Genomic DNA, 21,998 nt, shown 5'->3' with positions numbered 1-21,998 from the left:
TAAGGCACTGCATCGCAGTGCTAGAGGCATCACTACAGACAAAGGTACGATCCCAGGCTGTGTTGCAGCCGGTCGCGACCGGGAGACCCATGAGGTGGAGCACAATTGGCCCAGCGTCGTCTGGGTTAGTTTAGGGTTTGGCCGGCCCGGGATGTCCTTGTCCCATCGCTCTTTAGTGACTCCTTGTGGAGGGCCAGGCGCATGCATGCTGACTTCGGTTGCCAGTTGAACGGTGTTTCCTCTGACACACTGGTGCGGCTGGCTTAAGGGTTAAGAGAGCATTTGTCAAGAAGCAGTGCGGCTTGGCTGGGTCGTGTTTTGGAGGACGCATGACCTTCGACCTTCGCCTCTCCTAAGTCCGTACGGGAGTTGCAGCAATGGGACAAGACTGTAACTACCAATTGGATATCAAAATTGGGGAGAAAAAGGAGTGTGCAAAGCTGTCATCAAGGCAAATATAAAATATTTTTTGATTTGTTTAATGCTTTTTTGGTTACTACATGATTCCATATGTGTTATTTCATAGTTGTGATGTCTTCACTATTATTCAACAATGTAGAAAATAGTAAAAATAAAGAAAAACCCTAGAATGAGTAGGTGTTCTAAAACTTTTGACCGGTAGTGTATGTCAAATGGTTTTGTTATATGTCAGTCTTCTGTGATGTATATAAAGTGCAATAATGGGATGCAAAATCGAAATTGAATAAACTCTATATCTGACATGGTGCAGGTGTCCTTAATTGCCAGGGCTGTAGCTCTCTGGGGTAGGAAAGGTCTGCATAATGAATGGAGGGAGAATGCAGACTGCAGACTCCCAGTCTCATCTAACCCTCACTAAATGCTAGAGCAGCAGTTCTGTTGTCAAACGGCCTGAGCGGGTGGCATTCTTTCTGAACAATGAGCCCTGAACATTGACAGCTTGCTTTTGAAAGTGCTGAGACTACAAACAAAACAGGTAGATAGCTGCCTACTGCAGTGGAAAGGGAAATGATTTGAGCTGACTTAAAGGTGCCGTTTCTCTTCACTAATGACTGTGACATGCCCAGCATGTCACATGTGTGACCAGAGGAAAAAAACTCTAGACCACCTTTACTCCACACACAGAGATGCATAAAAAAACTCTCCCTCACCCTCCAATCCTATCCTCCTGATTCCTCCTTACAAGCAAAAACTAAAGCAGGAATTACAAGTGACTCGTTCAATACGGAAGTGGTCAGATGACGCGGATGCTATGCTACGGGACTGTTTTGCTAGCACAGACTGGAATATGTTCCGGGATTCATCCAATGGCATTGAGGAGTATACCACCTCAGTCATCGGTTTCATCAATAAGTGCATCGATGACGTCGTCCCCACAGTAACCGTACGTACATATCCCAACCAGAAGCCATGGATTACAGGTAACATCCAACTGAGCTAAAGGCTAAAGCTGCCGCTTTCAAGGAGTGGGACACTAATCTGGACGTTTATAAGAAATCCTGCTTGGCCCACAGACGAACCATCAAAAGGTCAAAGTTTAAATACAGGACTAAGATTGAATCCTACTACACCGGCTCTGATGCTCGTCGGATGGGGCAGGGCTTGCAAACTATTACGGAGTACAAAGGGAAACCCAGCCATGAGCTGCTCAGTGACGCGAGCCTACCAGACAAGCTAAATGTCTTTTATGCATGCTTCGAGGCAAGCAACACTGAAGCATTCATGAGAGCACCAGCTGTTCTGGATGACTGTGTGATCACGCTCTCCGTAGCCGATGTGAGCAAGACCTTTAAACTGGTCAACATTCACAAAGCCGTGGGGCCAGATGGATTACCAGGATGTGTACTCAAAGCATGTGCGGATCAAATGGCAAGTGTCTTCACTGACATTTTCAACCTCTCCCTGAAGGAGTCTGTAATACCTACATGTCTCAAATAGACCCACATAGTCCCTGTGCCCAAGAAAGCGAAGGTAACATGCCTAAATGATTACCACCCCGTAGTACTCACATCGGTAGCCCTGAAGTGCTTTGAAAGGCTGGTCAAATCCATCATCCCGGAAACCCTAGACCCACTCTAATTTGCATACCGCCGCAACAGATCCAAAGATGACGAAATCTTAATCACACTCCACACTGCCATTTGCCACCTGGACAAAAGGAACACCTGTGTGAGAATCCTGTTCATTGACTACAGCTCAGAATTCAACACCATAGTGGCCACAAAGCTCATCACTAAGCTAAGGACCCTGAGACTAAACACATCCTTCTACAACTGGATCCTGGACTTCCTGACGGTTCAGCACCAGGTGGTAAGGGTAGGCAAAAACACATATGCCACGCTGATCCTCAACACTGGGGCCCTTCAGGGGTGCGTGCTTAGTCCCCTCCTGTACTCCCTGTTCACCCACAACTGTGTGGCCAAGCACGACACTAACACCATCATTAAGTTTGCTGACAACACAACAGTGGCTGATCACTGACAACAATGAGACAGCCTATAGGGAGGAGGTCAGAGATCTGGTAGTGTGGTGCCAGAACAACAACCTCTCCCTTAATGTGAGCAAGACAAAAGAGCTGATTGTGGACTACAGGAAAAGGAGGGCTGAACACCCCCCCATTAACATCAATGAGGCTGTAGTGGAGCGGGTCAAGAGTTTCAAGTTCCTTGGTGTCCACATCACCAACGCTCTATCATGGTCCAAACACACCAAGAAAGTCATGAAGAGGGCACGCCAACACCTTTTCTACCTCAGGAGACTGAAAAGATTTGTCATGGATCCCCAGATCCTCAAAAAGTTCTACAGCTGCACCATCGAGAGCATCCTGACCGGTTGCATCACCGCCTGGTATGGCAACTGCTCGGCATCCGACTGTAAGGCGCTACAGAGAGTAGTGGGTATTGCCCAGTACATCACTGGTGCCAAGCTTCCTGCCATCCAGGTCCTAGGCGGTGTAAAATAATCCAGTCACCCAAGTCATAGACTGTTCTCTCTGCTACCGCACATCAAGCGGTACCGGAGCACCAAGTCTAGGACCAAAAGGCTCCTTACTAGCTTCTACCCCAAGCCATAAGACTGATGAACAATTAATCAAATGGCCACCCGGACTATTTACATTGATTTGATATAGTATGCATAGAAATAGAATGAACTGTTAAGAGTAATTCTATTTCTGTGATTGTAGAATGTGACTGTGATTGTGTGTTGTTACTTTGTACAGCACACTCAATGAAGCTAACAAGAAAGTGGTATCATATTAAATCACACTTTTAGTGACCGATCTAGAAATACAGATGATTTGCTGGAATGAACCGTTAAGTGTAACATGTGACAACCCTCTGGTAATTCAGGTGTAGAATAATAAAGATGTGATCTTCCACTGCACCTTCCATCTTCATCTGTTATGTAAGACATTAAGCAGTGTGGCAATACAGTGGTGGGTTGGACAGGAAAAGCCCTCTCTGTCAGTGATGTCCAACGTGCTACTGTATACCCTTCAGCTGAATACACTGGTTTGATGACATATTTTAATCCCTGACAGCGCTTTGTCAACTGCTGTCAGTTCAGAAAACACTTGCTGTTTTTCTTTTTGGCTTTGTTTTGGCTTTTGGATTTTATTTCTCCCCTGTGAACTGACAGACAGCAGAAACTTTGCCACATCTTTTGATCCGGGTAGAAAGATAATCAAATCTGTGTAATCCCTGGGTCTTGTCCCGTCCTCAGACTTCACAGTAAACCTCTCTGATCCTGTACTGCTAGGTTATGACAGAGACAACAGAAAAGGACCAGGCTCTCGGATTGCCCCAGGACTTGAGTTTGGAGTGTAGGTTACCACACAATATTACCACCGACTATGACTTACAGGTCTAAATATTGTATGTTCTTACGGGTCTAAATACTGTAAAACACTTGGGAACACAGAGTGTAGTGTGTAATTTACCTTTCTTTCCCCCTACCACATCATCTCAAAATGTTCCAGACCCACGCACACACACACACACACACACACACACACACACACACACACACACACACACACACACACACACACACACACACACACACACACACACACACACACACACACACACACACACACACACACACACACACACACACACACACACACACACACACAGCAGCTTCAAGTGTACCAACAGAACAATGTCTCACCACCAAACCCTAGCTGGCTTTAATGATTTATCCTCCACTTAACAGTGTTTGCCAACAAAGTGGAACAGCTTTGTTTTTATCAAAGCCTGCCCATAAATCAACAATGCTGCTCATATAAACTCAGAGGGATGGTTGTTATTCATTTTCTAAAACCATATCAATATCAACCAAAAACAGCCCCCAGTCAAGGCCTTTTCAATTCGCTAACAGAGGAATTATCGTGGCCAACAAAAGCAGAAAAAAATCACTGTTCACTTGAATGACTTGAACTCCAGGGCATATTTCTCTTCTGGATCTCTCTCTGTGCATCACTCAAGCATAATAGACACACACAAATGCACATTCATTCACACATGTACACACAAGAGCACACACGTGCACACAGAAGCACACACACACATACACACTAACTCTGCCCTTGTTGTTCCATTCAGTGAGCATGGCGTGGAGCCTTGAGACTGTTGTGCTGCTGCAGTCTGTAAATGGCCTCCTGGTTGCTAGCCTCGCTCCTATTTCCTCACTATAATTTGCCGAGCCACGAGGACAGGCAGAGAAATGATTGGCCGACAGCCTTAATGGATTCAACATCATGCCTGCCACGTTAAGAAGCTTGTGGCGTTGAAAAAACAGGACATCCACTGAGGATTCAAGCAGACTGCATTTTGGCAGCTCTCTGACAGCATGTAGATTGTAGAATATATGATCTTCATCATAAGGCTAGCTACCTCTGTGAGTAGAAAAGAGATGAAGAAAGGAAAGGATGGTAGGAAGATGATAAGAAAAGGGAAGTGTTATAATAGAACTAAGTGCAGTTCCATACAATATGTTCTGGTGAATGTCCTCTACCTTTCTGTGTCTGAAATGGCACACTAGTTCCTTGTTCAGTACTTTTGGCCAGAGCTACATAGGGCTGCCACATAGGGCACACTTGCTAGGGAATAGGGTGCCATTTCAGGTTTTGCTGTGTGTCTGCCTGACCTCTGAGGCGAATAGGGAAGAGGGGAAGTCAGACTCATTTGTTAATGCTCAACCTTCTGACTGACTGACTGCCCGCATTAATGATCAGTACCACAACCCCAGTGTGTGTGTGTGTGTGAGAGAGACCGACAGATAGATAGAAAAAGAGACAGACAGAGAGCGTTGCCAACAGACAGAGAGAGAGAGGGACAAAGAGAGAGAGGGAGAAAGCACAATAGCACTGTAGGTAAGAGCACTAAAATATATGTGTGTGTGTGTGTGTGTGTGTGTGTGTGTGTGCGTGCGTGCGTGCGTGCGTGTGTGTTTGTGTGTGTGAGTGAGTGTGTGCCTCTATCTCCCTCTCTCTCTGCTCCGCACCGTGCCCTTCAAATGGTAATGCTCAGGCTTGTCTCAGACACACCCTGCTCTCTGCTTTCTCTGCATGCTAAATATTTCACGTCATTCTGTGCCCTTGCAAGGCATCTGTTGTGTTCGATCCTGGGGAGCACCTCTGATAGGCTGGCTACAACATCTGGTGCCATGGCACTCGGGTCGCTGGCACCGTATGATGAGGTTACAGGGTTGTTGAATGTTGTGGAACATTTCGTAGTTAAAAAGGCTAAATCCAATAACTCTAACACCACAGCAGCTGACGTTGGGGTGATGTTGGTGGTGATGTTAGAGAAGATATTGGGGGTGATGTTGGAGATGATGTTGGGGCTGATGGTGGTTGGTTGGTGGAGACGTGGGTATGTATGAACCTGCTCCAGCTCATCTCTTGGTGTGTTATCTGGTGAGCCATGTATACTGTACATACAGGGAAGTATGAATATGTTATCTGTGGATGGATGTGTGGCATTTTCCCTGGCCTGACCCAAAGACACTCACACTCAATCCCTGTCACACTCTCTTTCTCTTCCTTCTTCTCACACACCCTTCCTTTCACTGTTACACTGTACTTCCTCCTTCTCACAGTCCCACCATCCATCTCTCCCTCTCACCCTCTCTCCCTTCCTCCCTCTCTTTCTCTCCATCGACCTCCCCCCCTTTCCCCCCTCCTTCTACCTCCATCCCTCCTTCTCTGTTGGCTGTTGGCAGGCAGTTTGGCAGAGAGGAACATTGACCTGATGCCCTATTGCAGCAGGCACCGTTGGCAACACTTGAGCACAGTCTGGAGCGACCGCTCACACCACTCCTTCCCACCTTCTCTCCCCTCCTCTTCCTCTCCCAGAAAAAGAAGACAGACAGGAAGACAGACGGATGGAGACAAGTTTGTCTGGGTTGAAAACTATAAAGTAAGTCAGAGCGACAGGAAGATGAAAGTGGGGAGGTCCTGAGGCAGATACCACACACACAGCACAGCTAGCTAACTATCCCACTGTCTGACTCACTTCAATCAAACCCAAAATGTAGTTTTTTTCACTCAAGTTCTAATTCCATGCGGTGCTCTTCAGTGCTTCAGAGCTTATAGATTGGCTGGTGTCTATAGGACAAGCAGCTCCTAACACCACTGCATATGTATGTCTCTCAAATGTGGTGATGAACTCTGTCTGAACTAGAGGTTCCAAAATGTTGGAACCTGACCCGAAACGACCCGAACACAGGAAGAACACAATCAGACTGGACCTGAATGGACTGATCATATTTATTAAATGAGGACCAGGACCTGAACGGACCCGAGAACAATCAGACCTGAACCCGAACAAGAGGACAACTTGACCTAGACCCGATTGGACCTGAGTGACAAAAAAGTATGTTTATCACGTTGCACTCCTGGTTAACAAATAGGTCCTTAAATGTTGGCTAGGGCCTTCTATAAGTTAGTAAATTCACCTTATTAGCGTAAATATCTGATAGGCAATGCAGAGCCGTGGCTGGGTCCATTCGAGTCCCCTCAGGTCTATCAGCTGTAGTGATATAGACCCGAGACCTGATGACAATCAAACAGGAACCAACCCGGACCTGAGGGAAAAGTTAGAATTTCAGTCACCCGGGTCGGCTCTCTCTCTCTCTCTCTCTCTCTCTCTCTCTCTCTCTCTCTCTCTCTCTCTCTCTCTCTCTCTCTCTCTCTCTCTCTCTCTCTCTCTCGCTCTGCTCTGCTCTGCTCTGCTCTGATGGGACATCTATTGTCTTCCTGAAAGCTAGGGAGGGAGCTGCGATAAATCCACCCGGAAAAGAAGGAACCATCAGGAGAGGAAGGACAAACTGACTGGCTGGCTCCATGGCTCCCTTCCTACGTACATTCCTTCACAACACAAAGTGGAGTTTAAAACAGGTCGTGGGGAGGAAATGTAATGTACTGTAGTGGAAGGTAGTTCCACATCAATATGACTTTGATCCTGTAAAACTGTTTGCAGTTAAGATGAGAGAGAGACATCCTTCCTGCTAGCTTATTAAACCACATCTCACCCTCTCTCCCTCCCTATCACCCTCTTCTCCTTCTTCTCTCTCACCTTCTCTTCCTTTTTCCCTATCACCCTCTCTCCCTCCCTTCCTTCCACCCTCTCTTCCTTCTTCCCTCCCTCCACCCAGAGCCAGAGGCCAGTAACCTGCTAAACAGATTCATTCCTTAGCTCCCAGCCTACGTGCATGTTCCTAGGGTACGGTAATGGGAACGGTAATGCCACACACTCATGGCTGTTAGTGTGAGGCCAGGCCTGGCATCAGAAGGGCTGACATAGAGGTTCTGTCCTAAATGGCCCGGATCCTTACAGTGGGGCAAAAAAGTATTTAGTCAGCCACCAATTGTGCAAGTTCTCCCACTTAAAAAGATGAGAGAGGCCTGTAATTTTCATCATAGGTACACTTCGACTATGACAGACAAAATGAGAAAAAAAATCCAGAAAATCACATTGTAGGATTTTTTATGAATTTATTTGCAAATTATGGTGGAAAATAAATATTTGGTCAATAACAAAAGTTTATCTCAATACTTTGTTATATACCCTTTGTTGGCAATGACAGAGGTCAAACATTTTTTGTAAGTCTTCACAAGGTTTTCACACACTGTTGCTGATATTTTGGCCCATTCTTCCATGCAGATCTCCTCTAGAGCAGTGATGTTTTGGGGCTGTTGTTGGGCAACACGGACATTCAACTTCCTCCAAAGATTTTCTATGGTGTTGAGATCTGGAGACTGGCTAGGCCACTCCAGGACCTTGAAATGCTTCTTACGAAGCCACTCCTTCGTTGCCCGGGCGGTGTGTTTGGGATCATTGTCATGCTGAAAGACCCAGCCACGTTTCATCTTCAATGCCCTTGCTGATGGAAGGAGGTTTTCACTCAAAATCTCACGATACATGGCCCCATTCATTCTTTCCTTTACACGGATCAGTTGTCCTGGTCCCTTTGCAGAAAACCAGCCCATACAGTAGGTATGGTGTTCTTTGGATGCAACTCAGCATTCTTTGTCCTCCAAACACGACGAGTTGAGTTTTTACCAAAAAGTTATATTTTGGTTTCATCTGACCATATGACATTCTCCCAATCTTCTTCTGGATCATCCAAATGCTCTCTAGCAAACTTCAGACGGGCCTGGACTTGTACTGGCTTAAGCAGGGGGACACGTCTGGCACTGCAGGATTTGAGTCCCTGGCGGCATAGTGTGTTACTGATGGTAGGCTTTGCTACTTTGGTCCCAGCTCTCTGCAGGTCATTCACTAGGTCCCCCCGTGTGGTTCTGGAATTTTTGCTCACCGTTCTTGTGATCATTTTGACCCCACAGGGTGAGATCTTGCGTGAAGCCCCAGATCGAGAGAGATTATCAGTGGTCTTGTATGTCTTCCATTTCCTAATAATTGCTCCCACAGTTGATTTCTTCAAACCAAGCTGCTTACCTATTGCAGATTCAGTCTTCCCAGCCTGGTGCAGGTCTACAATTTTGTTTCTGGTGTCCTTTGACAGCTCTTTGGTCTTGGCCATAGTGGAGTTTGGAGTGTGAGTGTTTGAGGTTGTGGACAGGTGTCTTTTATACTGATAACAACTTCAAACAGGTGCCATTAATACAGGTAACGAGTGGAGGACAGAGGAGCCTCTTAAAGAAGAAGTTACAGGTCTGTGAGAGCCAGAAATCTTGCTTGTTTGTAGTTGACCAAATACTTATTTTCCACCATAATTTGCAAATAAATTCATTAAAAATCCTACAATGTGATCTTCTGGATTTTCTTTCCTCATTTTGTCTGTCATAGTTCAAGTGTACATATGATGGAAATTACAGGCCTCTCTCATCTTTTTAAGTGGAAGAACTTGCACAATTGGTGGCTGACAAAATACTTTTTTGCCCCACTGTATATAGTGCAGTACTTTCGACCATGGCCTGGTAAAAGGTAGTGCACTATGTAGGAAATAGGGTGCCATTTGGGACACAGTCAGAGGAAGAGATATCATCCCTGGTAGATTATATATATATATTTATTTTTTTATTTCACCTTTATTTAACCAGGTAGGCTAGTTGAGAACAAGTTCTCATTTACAACTGCGACCTGGCCAAGATAAAGCATAGCAGTGTGAACAGACAACACAGAGTTACACATGGAGTAAACAATAAACAAGTCAATAACACAGTAGAAAAAAAAGGCAAAAAAAGAGAGTCTATATACAATGTGTGCAAAAGACATGAGGAGGTAGGCGAATAATTACAATTTAGCAGATTAACACTGGAGTGATAAATGATCGGATGGTCATGTACAGGTAGAGATACTGGTGTGCAAAAGAGCAGAAAAGTAAATGAATATAAACAGTATGGGGATGAGGTAGGTAAATTGGGTGGGCTATTTACCGATAGACTATGTACAGCTGCAGCGATCGGTTAGCTGCTCAGATAGCAGATGTTTGAAGTTGGTGAGGGAGATAAAAGTCTCCAACTTCAGCGATTTTTGCAATTCGTTCCAGTCACAGGCAGCTGAGAACTGGAACGAAAGGTGGCCAAATGAGGTGTTGGCTTTAGGGATGATCAGTGAGATACACCTGCTGGAGCGCGTGCTACGGGTGGGTGTTGCCATCGTGACCAGTGAACTGAGATAAGGCGGAGCTTTACCTAGCATGGACTTGTAGATGACCTGGAGCCAGTGGGTCTGGCGACGAATATGTAGTGAGGGCCAGCCGACTAGAGCATACAGGTCGCAGTGGTGGGTGGTATAAGGTGCTTTAGTAACAAATGGATGGCACTGTGATAAACTGCATCCAGTTTGCTGAGTAGAGTATTGGAAGCTATTTTGTAGATGACATCGCCAAAGTCGAGGATCGGTAGGATAGTCAGTTTTACTAGGGTAAGTTTGGTGGCATGAGTGAAGGAGGCATTGTTGCGGAATAGAAACCTGACTCTAGATTTGATTTTAGATTGGAGATGTTTGATATGAGTCTGTAAGGAGAGTTTACAGTCTAGCCAGACACCTAGGTACTTATAGACATATTCTAGGTCGGAACCATCCAGGGTGGTGATGCTAGTCGGGCGTGCGGGTGCAGGCAGCAAATGGTTGAAAAGCATGCATTTGGTTTTACTAGCGTTTAAGAGCAGTTGGAGGCCACGGGAGGAGTGTTGTATGGCGTTGAAGCTCGTTTGGAGGTTAGATAGCACAGTGTCCAAGGAAGGGCCGGAAGTATACAGAATGGTGTCGTCTGCGTAGAGGTGGATCAGGGAATCGCCCGCAGCAAGAGCAACATCATTGATATATACAGAGAAAAGAGTCGGCCCGAGAATTGAACCCTGTGGCACCCCCATAGAGACTGCCAGAGGACCGGACAACATGCCCTCCGATTTGACACACTGAACTCTGTCTGCAAAGTAGTTGGTGAACCAGGCAAGGCAGTCATTAGAAAAACCGAGGCTACTGAGTCTGCCGATAAGAATATGGTGATTGACAGAGTCGAAAGCCTTGGCCAGGTTGATGAAGACGGCTGCACAGTACTGTCTTTTATCGATGGCGGTTATGATATCGTTTAGTACCTTGAGCGTGGCTGAGGTGCACCCGTGACCGGCTCGGAAACCAGATTGCACAGCGGAGAAGGTACGTTGGGATTCGAGATGGTCAGTGACCTGTTTGTTGACTTGGCTTTCGAAGACCTTAGATAGGCAGGGCAGGATGGATATAGGTCTGTAACTGTTTGGGTCCAGGGTGTCTCCCCCTTTGAAGAGGGTGATGACTGAGGCAGCTTTCCAATCCTTGGGAATCTCAGACGATATGAAAGAGAGGTTGAACAGGCTGGTAATAGGGGTTACGACAATGGCGGCAGATAGTTTCAGTAATAGAGGGTCCAGATTGTCAAGCCCAGCTGATTTGTACGGGTCCAGGTTTTGCAGCTCTTTCAGAACATCTGCTATCTGGATTTGGGTAAAGGAGAACCTGGAGAGGCTTGGGCGAGTAGCTGCCGGGGGGGCGGAGCTGTTGGCCGAGGTTGGAGTAGCCAGGAGGAAGGCATGGCCAGCCGTTGAGAAATGCTTGTTGAAGTTTTGGATAATCATGGATTTATCGGTGGTGACCGTGTTACCTAGCCTCAGTGCAGTGGGCAGCTGGGAGGAGGTGCTCTTGTTCTCCATGGACTTTACAGTGTCCCAGAACTTTTTGGAGTTAGAGCTACAGGATGCAAATTTCTGCCTGAAGAAGCTGGCCTTGGCTTTCCTGACTTACTGCGTGTATTGGTTCTTGACTTCCCTGAACAGTTGCATATCGCGGGGACTATTCGATGCTATTGCAGTCCGCCACAGGATGTTTTTGTGCTGGTCGAGGGCAGTTAGGTCTGGAGTGAACCAAGGGCTATATCGGTTCTTAGTTCTGCATTTTTTGAACGGAGCATGCTTATCTAAAATGGTGAGGAAGTTACTTTTAAAGAATGACCAGGCATCCTCAACTGACGGGATGAGGTCAATATCCTTCCAGGATACCCGGGCCAGGTCTATTAGAAAAGCCTGCTCGCAGAAGTGTTTTAGGGAGCTTTTGACAGTTATGAGGGGTGGTCGTTTGAGGCAATGAGGCAGTGATATTACCATTAGTAATGTTGTGATCGGGGTGGCGATAACCGAAAGGTTGCTGGATCGAATCCTCGAGTTCCCGAGCCGACAAGGTAAAAATCTGTCGTTCTGTCCCTGAACAAGGCAGTTAACTCCCTTTGAATTTAATTGAGAGCAAGAGAGAGAGAGATACTGTTTATTTCTTATTGTATATTACCTATTTCATTTGCTTTGCCAATGTAGGTAAATAAAATGTAAACGTATGTTTCCCATGCCAATAAAGCCCTTTGAATTGAATTGAGAGCAAGAGAGAGAGGGAGAGAAAGAGAGATAGAGAGAGAAAGAGAGATAGAGAGAGAAAGAGAGAGAGACAGAGAGAGATCCTGTCTTTTCTTTGGCCGTGTTCTGCAGCAGACATCTCCCCCCTGCCAGCCTCAATCAGCCAGACCCATCTGGGTCCTGGAAGTGGGAAGGTGTGTGGAGCAGCATGGATGCATGCAAGACTGTCTGTCTGTCTGTCTGTCTGACTGTCTGTCGTCCGTCCGTCTGTCATCCGTCTGCATGCAACACATACAGAGGAGGAGGGTCCCCCCCCCACATCAGTGCTCTGCCACCGCCAATTCATCAGCCAGTGTCTCCCACAAACTTCTTAAACGACACATCCCACGCCACAAGGATACAGATAGACAGTCACACAGGCTAGTGGGTCTATACTCCAGAACAGACAGAGACACTGACCAATATATCAATATCCTTTCCATAACACATGGAGACAGAGTCACTGACAACAGCATAAGCACAATGCAGTCCGATAGCCTCTCTCATAACGCCTTACTTTTTATTTGAGTGTGTTCTACACACTTTCCTACTTTCTCTTTGCACACTTTTTTACTTTTCAACAGATCCCTCCTGTCTGCATAAGTGAAAACCCAGACAGAAAGAAAATTAGGTGGATGTTTCTCCCCAAGCACTGACATCATTAATTGCTTTTTAATTGAACCCCCAAATACAGATGTGTATCAGTTTAATAATTGCTTGCTAATCAGCTAACCCAAACAGTTACTTCTGTTTTGTTTCCCTCATACCACTGTACACAAAAACCCTTTGCACAATGAGCATCTGCAGAGGAACACACAACAACGTTACCCAGTTACCCCATCACCGGCGTTCTGTTTAACAAACTGTAGAGGGTAAGCAACATCTCCCCTTTAAACATGAACAAAAACAGGATCAACAAGCACAACAATAGGTAACACTTGAATACCCTATTTATAATGCATTATATGCACCTTGTGTTGTTTTTTTATGGAAATCTGTATTGCTTCCTGGTAACTGGTAGCCTAGCCAAAGCCTTAATGGTGGACAGGTTAGACAAATCTGTCAACAGGACGTCTCAATATAAAGGCAGTTGAGGAGGGAGGGAGGGACTGAGAGAGCGTCAGAGGCAACAGAGCAGTGACAGAGAGCTTGTCACCAACACTGGGCTGCTGTTGTCTCCGGATGCAAAACATTTTTTAAGTTATTTTTAGTTTCAATTACTTTAAGCAGGCACCTCGTAGAATGTAATCTCCGCAAATCGTCCCGCTGATGCCGCTCAATCTCCTTCTGAGCTGAGGAGAAAACGAAATCCTTCAACTGCTATCATAAAGCTGAAATGAGACATTCCTTTAGCATTATACCATACTGAGCCAAACACCTCTCTACCCTATTCAAAGAGCTCTTCATAGGCTTATCTGAAATACTGATGGCATGTTGAAATAGCACAATGGATCAGCTGAAAGGAGGTGTTGGCCAGAAATGGAGGTATTAAGCTCTAAAGGGGGGGATCATTTAGCTATTTGATTTGGAATTTTAGGACCTCTTTAGGTAAACATACCAGGGTTTTTCTTTATTTTTACTATTTTCTACATTGTACAATATTAGTGAAGACATCAGAACTATGACATAACACATATGGAATCATGTAGTAACCAAAAAAGTGTTAAACAAATCAAAATATATTTTAGCCACCCCTTGATGACAGCTTTGCACACTCTTGGCATTTTCTCAACCAGCTTCATGAGGTAGTCACCTGGAATGCATTTCAATTAACAGGCGTGCTTTGTAAAATGTTAATTTGTGGAATTTCTTTCCTTCTTAATGTGTTTGAGCTGTTGTGTTGTGACATGGTAGGGGTGGTATACAGAAGACAGCCCTATTTGGTAAAAGACCAAGTCCATATTATGGCAAGAACAGCTCAAATAAGCAAAGAGACACGACAGTTCACTATTACTTTAAGACATGAATTGTCAGTCAATACCGAACATTTTAAGAACATTGAAAGTTTCTTCCAGAGCAGTCGCAAAAACCATCAAGCGCTAAGATGAAACTGGCTCTCATGAGGACCGCCACAGGAAAGAAAGACCCAGAGTTACCTCTGCTGCAGAGGATCAGTTCATCAGAGCTATCTGCACCTCAGATACCAGCCCAAATAAATGCTTCACAGAGTTCAAGTAACAGACACATCTCAACATCAACTGTTCAGAGGAGACTGCGTGAATCAAGCCTTCATGGTTGAATTGCTGCAAAGAAACCACTACTAAATGACACCAATAAGAAGAAGAGACTTGCTTGGGCCAAGAAACACGAGCAATGGACATTAGACCGGTGTAAATCTGTCCTTTGGTCTGATGAGTCCAAATTTGAGATTTTTGGTTCCAACCGCTGTGTCTTTGTGAAACGCAGAGTAGGTGAACGGATGATCTCCGCATGTGTGGTTCCCACTGTGAAGCATGGAAGAAGAGGTGTGATGTGTGGGGGTGCTTTGCTGGTGACACTGTCTGTGATTTACTTAGAATTCAAGGCACACTTAACCAGCAAGACTACAACAGCATTCTGCAGCGATACGCCATCCCATCTGGTTTGCACTTAGTGGGACTATCATTTGACCCAAAACACACCTCCAGGCAGTGTAATGGCTATTTGACCAAGGAGAGTGATGGAGTGCTGCATCAGATGACCTGGTCTCCACAATCACTCGACCTGAACCCAAGTGAAATGGTTTGGGATGAGTTGGACAGCAGAGTGAAGGCTAAGCAGCCAACAAGTGCTCATCATATATGGGAACTTCTTCAAGACTGTTGGAAAAGCATTCCTCATGAAGCTGGTTGAGAGAATGCCAAGAGTGTGCAAAGCTGTCATCAAAGTAAAGGGTGGCTACTTTGAAGAATACTACATGATTCCATATGTATTATTTCATAGTTTTGATGTCTTCACTATTATTCTACAATGTAGAAAATAGTAAAAACAAAGAAACTCTTGAATGATTAGGCGTGTCTGTCACGACTTCTGCAGAAGTCAGTCCCTCTCCTTGTTCGGGCAGTGTTCGGGGGTCGACGTCACCGACCTTCTAGCCATCACTGATCCATTTTTCATTTTCCATTGGTTTTGTCTTGTCTTCCTTCACATCTGGTCCCAATCCCATCAATTACATGTTGTGTATTTAACCCTCTGTTTCCCCTCATGTCCTTGTCGGAGATTGTTTAATTGTATGTTATGTGCAAGTCATGTGTCATTGTGCGACGGGTTTTGTACCCACTTATATAATTTTTTGAATATTTAGGTTTTTGGACTTTTATGAGCATTTATTAAACGACTCCGTTTAAGTTCGTTTTCCTGCGCCTGACTTCCCTGCCACCGACACGCACCCATTACAGTATCTCCGAGTCAGCAGGAGTCAGCAGGAGAGGGTACCCTGGCCATTGAGGTGGAGGAGCGCGTCCAGGAGCATGCAGTTATGCTCTAACATCTTGGCGCTGCCATGGATCGCGTTGTCCAGAAAATGGACCGCTGGGAGCGACAGGGAGTTCTTCCAGCGCCTCCACCAGCACAACTGGGGTCTCCCCTGAGCGCCCCTTTCCCGCCTGAACCCAGTGGGATCTGTCTCTCCTTGCCCCAGGAGTACAACAGAAGGGCTGCGAACTGCCAGGGGTTCTTGTTGCAGTTAGACCTCTATCTGGCCACCATCCACCCGGCTCCATCGGACCGTGAGAGGGTGTCCGCCCTCGTCTCGTACCTCACCGGGAGAGCCCTGGAGTGGGCCAACGCCGTGTGGAGAGAGGGAGATGCGGCATTGGACCATTTTGAGGAGTTCTCCCGCCGTATCCGGGCTTCGACCACCCGCCTGAGGGTAGAGCGGCGGGTGAGTGCCTCTACCATCTGAGGCAGGAGATGAGGAGCGCCCAGGAGTTCGCCCTGTAGTTTAGGACCCTGGCTGCCGGCGCGGGATGGAACAACAGGGCACTGATCGACCATTAACGCTGCAGTCTGCGCGAGGACGTCCGTCGGGAGCTGGCCTGCAGAGACACCACCCTCAAGTTTGACCAGCTGGTGGACCTTTCCATCCTGCTGGCTACTCACGGACTTTCAGATCGGGGTCTGATGGTTCCATCCTCCCGCACTCTCTCTCCGATACCCATGGAGCTGGGAGGGGCGGTGAGCAGGGAGACCGGAGGTGATTTTTTTATCATGTTATTTAGATTGATGCACGGGTGTGTCAATGGACTCTTAAGGATTCATGTGTTCAAGGCCTTTCTCCATTGACCTTGCTTTGTCTTTTGTTTCCTAAACTGACTGCTAACGCATTCAACTGAAAGGTCACGTCTCACACACTGTATCTCTTCCATCATCTCCGTCAGATGCAGATATGGAGGATCAGAAATTAGGTTAGGTTTTTGATTGGTTTCAAAATGTTTTTTATAATATGAAGTTGATTTGCAACTTTGAATAAGGAAAAATGTAGTAAGATGTGGCATGCAACTTGGTCAATTAATTTGAGCTGTAATCAGTTTTGGTGTCTAAATAAACAATTCAAGATAATATATGCAATGCTACAAAGCTTTACCATGTGTTTTTCCAACGAGAACACATTTCAAAGGTCAGGGGAATCATTACTGACATTTGTCCAGTTTAGCATCAGTTCCTTTCTGCTCCTTGCGGTTTCCGCACCAAAACAAACTAAAACGTCACAAAATGTCGTCATACTATATGCATAAACCGTTTCAACAAGGAAGCATACGGTAAGCTTTAGGCAGCAACACGTGATCTGAGGAGAGGAGCACGGACGCTTCACACCAGACATGTGCTTCCCTGCCTTCCCGTCGCTCTCAGCCCCCCTCCTAATCGCTACAGACAGAGAACAATGCTGCTGCCACTCACTCTCACACACACACACACACACACACACACACACACGCACACGCACATACACACACACACACACACACACACACACACACACACACACACACACACACACACACACACACACACACACACACACACACACACACACACACACACGATGAGGACACGATGTCATCTATTACAGTACCATTAAGATCAGCATCAAAACCTCTTCTTCATGCTATCTCTGTGATGAGGACACGATCTCATCTATTACAGTACCATTAAGATCAGATGGCGAGGTGGTCCGGTGGTAAAAGGGCCTGCGGATGACTTAGGAGCACCACATAAAATGTAGGAGCACCACATAAAATGTATGAGCACCACATAAAATGTAGGAGCACCACATAAAATGTAGGAGCACCATAAAATAAGATTTGTAAATTGATTGAGATACAGCCTTCATTGGGCCTATATGAATTCTAGATACTTTTGAAGCACATGCCGTGCCCTAGAAACTAAAATGTAACCCTGTAAATTACATTTGTTCATTATATACAATACAAATACCTGTCATTGAAATTAAACAGTAATTTGTGAAATATTTGGTTTCTACATGGTGTAAAAAGAACTGTTTCCTATTGAGATGCACTACATTGAATACTGTACACTGTCTCTTCAAGAATGTCAGTTTGTATGTGACCACATGCAAATCTATCATTCATTCATTCATATGATCATGGATCTCCTGAAGAAGCTGTACCTTTACCATTCTGTCTGTGCCCCCAAATGCTTGGACATACTGGTATAGTTACCAGGTTGTTAGCTCGATAGCTAATGAGGTAACATGACTGAACAAGGTGTTAATGGCCACGACGTGGTTTATGAATGTAAAATGCGGCCCACATATGTGACCATAAAGGTTGCACTTTAGAGCCCTGCATGTACATCACAGACAGGCCTATATAAAACCATGCAGAGTGTAACCGGCAGATCTGGGTCAAATGCATAGTATTGTATGGCCAATGACGTGAAAAAGGCAGAGAGAGGCCTGCTGTATGAGAGATGAAGGAAGAGAGTGCTGACAGGACATCCACATCCTTTATCTCTACCCCATCCTTCATCCCTCCATCTTCATCCCTCCATTCTTCATCCCTCTCTCATTCCTCAGAGAGTTTCATCATCCTGTAGTATTTGGGCCAGGGTGAGGCCAAGCAGAGGGCCAAACTCTGTAATGCCAAATCCACTTTTTTCTGATCAACTGGGTGGTGAAGATTAGAAACATGTCTTGGAGTGATGTTAATTTCACCGAATGTTGAGAAAGCTCTCCACAGACCTAGCTGGACCCAGATTAACACAGTAAACTGTCGTCATCCACAGACATACACATCACCGACAAGCCCCTGGAATCCAAACACTCACATGGATTTACAGGACTGTATGTAAACAACCCCATGCTCTACTTCTCATGTAACCTGATTGTGATTGTCTATGGTTGCAAAATTCCCCAAATTCCACGGTTTTCCTGATTCGCGGAATAAGGAGGGAATAAGCAGGGAATCAGGATTTCTGGAAAACCTGGACATTTTGTGAAAGTTACTGAGATTTTCCAACCCTATTGCCATTATTGACTTCAGAAGTCAATACACTTTCATTCAGTAAGGAAAACTGAAGAGTGATGATGGATGTTGAAAATGAGGGAATACTGTAAGTGGACAACATGGCTCTGTCTGTGTGTAGGCTATGTACGTATCTCTGACGTAGAGCTATGTTTGAGTAATAACATCCATTACTGTGGCCCAGTTAACATCCAAACAGAGAGGGCAGGTTCAAAGGTCGTCACAGAGCTATGTAAATTCTGTATAGCCTATATAGGTGGCTATATCAATAACCTGTTTTGATGATTGTTTTCAAACACATCTACCTACAGTATATCACATAATTTGTTCTCCCCCAATCCCTTTAAATCCTCTCCAATCTCTCCATTCCGCTCCATACACACACAGAAGCCATGTTGCCTGCTAAGAAGCAAAAAGCCTTCAGCCATTTGGTTCTAAAGCTACTGAGTTCCCCCCTCACATGGATTGAATGTAGCTTGCTCTCAAACGGTCTCGCTGTCTGCTCAGTCTGACAGCAACAGACTCCTTTTGGAGGAGAGAAGCAGACATTAGTAAAACAAGCATGTTCTGCTTGTTGTAGCACTTAAGGAGTGTTCCTGATGAATCCTGTTCAAAGCTTCAGCTTTGGGAAGAGATCTTCCCAGAAAAGCTTTGACATTAGTCCTGCTTTGATTTAGGTGAGGAACTGTTCTAAAATAACTAATAGCCTTTTACTCCACTAATATTGTGCTGAGTTGCCAGCTGCACAGTCTCCCGGATTGGCTTGAACCTTCTATAAATGCCTTGATTCGGCACAAGGGAATGTTTTCTCCTTTTCTGCTGTTTAAAATAAAACTCTTATTCATCCTGTTTAAAACACCCATTAATTAAGGTAAAGCAACGGCTTTGCGAGTTTGAGAATCTAATTGAAAAGCGTGTGTACATACCGGCTAGCATGCAGTAGAGGTTCCATTGACTCTGAGGGAGGACTGACGGAGATAATGGGATCGATCCCTCAAACTGCTTAAGTTAAGTGAAGGAAAATCACATCATGTGACCATCCCCTCCCCCTCATGTGCTAATTTATTTACCCAATATAACCCAGGGGCCTGTGATGCAGAGAGAGGCTTGAGCTGGACAAGCCGATTTGAACTGTTTACTGCTGCCTGAGCCAAGACCAAGGGCTGGGGGGCGCGGGGGAGAGGGAGGCTGAGGGCTGGGGGGCGCGAGGGAGAGGGAGGCTGAGGGCTGGGGGCGCGGGGGAGAGGGAGGCTGAGGGCTGGGGGGGCGTGGGGGAGAGGGAGGTTGAGGGCTGGGGGCGCGGGGAGAGGGAGGCTGAGGGCTGGGGGGCGCGGGGAGAGGGAGGCTGAGGGCTGGGGGCGTGGGGGAGAGGGAGGCTGAGGGCTGGGGGGGGCGGGGGAGAGGGAGGCTGAGGGCTAGGGGGCGCGGGGAGAGGGAGGCTGAGGGCTGGGGATGGAGGGAGAGAGAGGGAGGCTGAGGGCTGGGGGCGCGGGGGAGGGGAGGCTGAGGGCTGGGGGCGCGGGTGAGAGGGAGGCTGAGGGCTGGGGGGCGGGTGAGGGGAGGCTGAGGGCCCAGGGGGCGGCTGGGAGGCCCAGAGCCCAGGGGGCGCGGGGAGAGGGAGGCTGAGGGCTGGGGGGCACGGGGAGAGGGAGGCTGAGGGCTGGGGATGGAGGGAGAGAGAGGGAGGCTGAAGGCTGGGGATGAGGGAGAGAGAGGGAGGCTGAGGGCTGGGGGCGCGGGGAGAGGGAGGCTGAGGGCTGGGGGCGCGGGGAGAGGGAGGCTGAGGGCTGGGGATGGAGGGAGAGAGAGGGAGGCTGAGGGCTGGGGGGGGCGCGGGGGAGAGGGAGGCTGAGGGCTGGGGATGGAGGGAGAGAGAGGGAGGCTGAGGGCTGGGGATGGAGGGAGAGAGAGGGAGGCTGAGGGTTGGGGATGGAGGGAGAGAGAGGGAGGCTGAGGGCTGGGGATGGAGGGAGAGAGAGGGAGGCTGAGGGCTGGGGATGGAGGGAGAGAGAGGGAGGCTGAGGGCTGGGGATGGAGGGAGAGAGAGGGAGGCTGAGGGCTGGGGATGGAGGGAGAGAGAGGGAGGCTGAGGGCTGGGGATGGAGGGAGAGAGAGGGAGGCTGAGGGCTGGGGATGGAGGGAGAGAGAGGGAGGCTGAGGGCTGGGGATGGAGGGATAATGAGAGTCTGAGGGCTGGGGATGGAGGGAGAGAGGGAGGCTTGAGGGCTGGGGATGGAGGGAGAGAGAGAGGGGGAGGCTGAGGGCTGGGGATGGAGGGAGAGAGAGGGAGGCTGAGGGCTGGGGATGGAGGGATAATGAGAGTCTGAGGGCTGGGGATGGAGGGAGAGAGGGAGGCTTGAGGGCTGGGGATGGAGGGAGAGAGAGAGGGGGAGGCTGAGGGCTGGGGATGGAGGGAGAGAGAGAGGGGGGCTGAGGCTGAGGGATGGGTAGGGAGAGAGGGCTGAGGATGGAGAGACTGAAAGATAGAGAGGGATGCGGAGGGCAGGGGGAGAGAGGCCAAGGGATGGGGATGGGTGAGAGATAGGGGGTGGAGATGGGTAGTGAGAGTAATAGAGGGAAGCAAAAGGAAGAGAGGGATAGAGGGAGAGTGGGAGGCTGAGGGCTGGGGGAGAGAGGGAGTGAGGGGGCTGAGGGCTGGGGGAGAGAGGAAGAGAGGGAGGCTGAGGGCTGGTGGGAGAGAGGGAGGCTGAGGGCTGTGGGAGAGAGGGAGCCTGAGGGGAGAGGGAGTGAGGGGGTGAGGGGGCTGAGGGCTGGGGGAGAGAGGGAGGCTGAGGGCTGGGGGAGAGAGGGTATGAGGGGGCTGAGGGCTGGGGGAGAGAGGTAGAGAGGGAGGCTGAGGGCTGGCCTGTGTGTGTGTATATATGCCTGTGTGTGTGTATATATGTGTGTGCTCCTGGGGTGTGTGAACTGGTCCTGTTCCAGGTGGTAAAAGCATTAGGACTCGTGGTGGCAGAGATGAAATGCGCCCCAGCCACCATCTGCTGATGAGTCACTCTTCCTGTGCCTCTCTCCCTGCTTCCACTGTGCACAGGGACGAGGGCCAGACACTAAAACGTGACCTGTGTGTGTGTGAGAGAGAGAGAGTGAAATGAGAAAGAGGAGATAGAGAGAGAGTGTGTGTTGATGGTTCTAATGCATTA

The 21,998-nt window shown here is 47.4% G+C and overlaps 1 protein-coding gene across 6 annotated transcripts in view; it reads right to left on the bottom strand.

Annotated features, from left to right (window-relative positions):
• The window catches only part of LOC112222798 (oxidation resistance protein 1), a 199,010-nt gene that overhangs the window by 95,494 nt on the left and 81,518 nt on the right, over positions 1 to 21,998 (bottom strand). For 5 of the 6 annotated variants that reach the window (XM_042304789.1, XM_042304792.1, XM_042304790.1 and 2 more), the window contains exon 1: positions 19,764 to 19,804. The exons of the other annotated variant lie outside the window; for it this stretch is intronic. In XM_042304789.1, the coding sequence (XP_042160723.1) occupies positions 19,764 to 19,789 (26 nt within the window). In that variant the 5' untranslated portion in view covers positions 19,790 to 19,804. Of the gene's footprint in view, positions 1 to 19,763; positions 19,805 to 21,998 lie in introns of those variants that run through there. 6 annotated transcript variants of the gene reach the window in all.

Source organism: Oncorhynchus tshawytscha, linkage group LG23 (assembly GCF_018296145.1).
Source record: "Oncorhynchus tshawytscha isolate Ot180627B linkage group LG23, Otsh_v2.0, whole genome shotgun sequence".
Lineage (NCBI taxonomy): Eukaryota > Metazoa > Chordata > Actinopteri > Salmoniformes > Salmonidae > Oncorhynchus > Oncorhynchus tshawytscha.
This window is presented reverse-complemented; position numbering and strand designations above follow the sequence as displayed.